Raw genomic sequence first — 1,702 nt, 5'->3', positions numbered from 1 at the left:
ATGTAATCAGTGAAGACATAGCTCTAAGATAAAAATTGAAATCCATAGCACATGCGTTCCTCATCCCCATAAAAGTAAAACACATCAATCTTACTTAAGGAAAAAAAATTCTTTACTACTTGCTTAAAATGCAAAAGGGAAAAATAATCATATATAGAGAATAGTTTCGAACAAAAACAATCCTACATGGACTAGTTTCAAACAAAACAAAAAAAACTAGCCGCCACCTCTCTGGTAGCCGCCGCCTCCTCCGCCGCCCCGGGTGTAGGGCGTGGCGCTCCTCTGCGCGCCGTAACCGCTGCTAGGCGTGGCGCTCTTCATGGGGCCGTAGCCGCTGCCAAAGTCACTGCCGCTGTAGCCGTTTCCGCCGCCATAGCCTGCCGCTATCTGCTCGCCACCGTAGCCGCCGCCTCCGTAGCTCGTGCCTCCTCCGTATCCACCGCCACCACCATAGCTCGCGCCTTCACCGTTTCCTCCGTAGCTCGCGCCTCCGCCGTATCCTCCTCCGCCACCGTACCCGCCGCCACCGTAGCCGCCATCATAGCTGTTGTAGCCTCCTCTGCCGCCGCCGCCGAAGCCATTTTGATTCCCTCGCATGCCCCTCATCCCTCCTCCTCCTCCCCTTCCCCCCCTCATCATCATGCCGCCGCTGCGACCCGACACCTGCATCTCCTGCTGGGTGAGGGCCTTCTTCACCTCCACCTTGTGGCCCTTGATGGTGTGGTACTTCACCACCACCGACTTGTCGGCCGAGTCGTTGTCGGTGAAGTGGACAAAGCCGAAGCCCCGCTTCCTCATGCTCTCCTTCTCGGAGATCACCTCGCTCTTTTCGATCTCGCCGAACTGCGCGAAATACTCCTTGAGGTCCTCCTCCTCGATGTCGTCCTTCAAGCCGCCGACGAATATTTTCTTCACCATGGCGAGCGCCTCGGGCTTGTTGGCGTCCTCCCACGCCACGGCCCACTTCAGCTTCACGGTGGTGCCGTCGACGACATGCGGCCTGGCCGCCATTGCCGCGTCGGCCTCGTCGCCCGAGGTGTAGGTGACGAAGCCGAAGCAGCGGGACCTCTGCAGCTGCTTGTTCACGACGACCACGCAGTCGGTTAAACTACCGAATTGCTTGAAATGTTTGCGCAGGCCGCCGTCGTCCGTGTCCACGTTCAGTCCACCAACGAACAGTTTACAAAGTTGGTCTGCCATTTTCTTTTTTTTTCCTCCTCGCTAAAGTCTCTAGTTGACCGTGAAGCGACAGTTGAGTCAGTTAGTGTGAAGGTGGTGGGAGAAGGGGAACACGGCTTGTATTTATACCAGACCAGATCGAACATTCTGGAACATTTGTGGTGATGTCATAGCCGAACATTCTAGAACATAGGTGTCAAACTCACGGCCCGCGGGCCAAATCCGGCCCGCCACGTCATTTGATGTGGCCCCCCAAGAGCTCAGGTAAAAAAAAAAAAAAAAAAAAAAAACGTTTTTTTTTTTTTTTTTTTTTTTTTTTACATTAATATTGGGTTAAAAAATAGCAGTGTTAAAATAATTGTGGGTTAATGCGTTAATAAAGCTTTAACTTTGACAGCCTTAGTTATTACACATTCTTACACATACATGTATGTTGAACATCTGAGGTAACAAAGGAAAAAAGCCAAAAGCACTTACTCCTCAGACATTCTTTGACAATTTTACAGCCCAAAATACATAAAAG

The 1,702-nt window shown here is 51.4% G+C and overlaps 1 protein-coding gene across 1 annotated transcript; it reads right to left on the bottom strand.

Moving 5' to 3' along the window:
* Window positions 1-216: 216 nt before the first annotated feature.
* Window positions 217-1,200, bottom strand: LOC311242591 (heterogeneous nuclear ribonucleoprotein A0-like; the record flags this gene model as incomplete). Its single annotated transcript, XM_084331572.1, has 1 exon — window positions 217-1,200. The coding sequence occupies one exon, from the start codon at window positions 1,198-1,200 to the stop codon at window positions 217-219; it is 984 nt and encodes a 327-aa protein (XP_084187698.1).
* Window positions 1,201-1,702: the final 502 nt, after the last annotated feature.

This window comes from Notolepis coatsorum (assembly GCF_963971535.1).
Source record: "Notolepis coatsorum genome assembly, chromosome: 16".
NCBI lineage: Eukaryota > Metazoa > Chordata > Actinopteri > Aulopiformes > Paralepididae > Notolepis > Notolepis coatsorum.
Note: the sequence above shows the minus strand (reverse complement) of the source record. Positions and strands in the feature narration are given on the sequence as shown.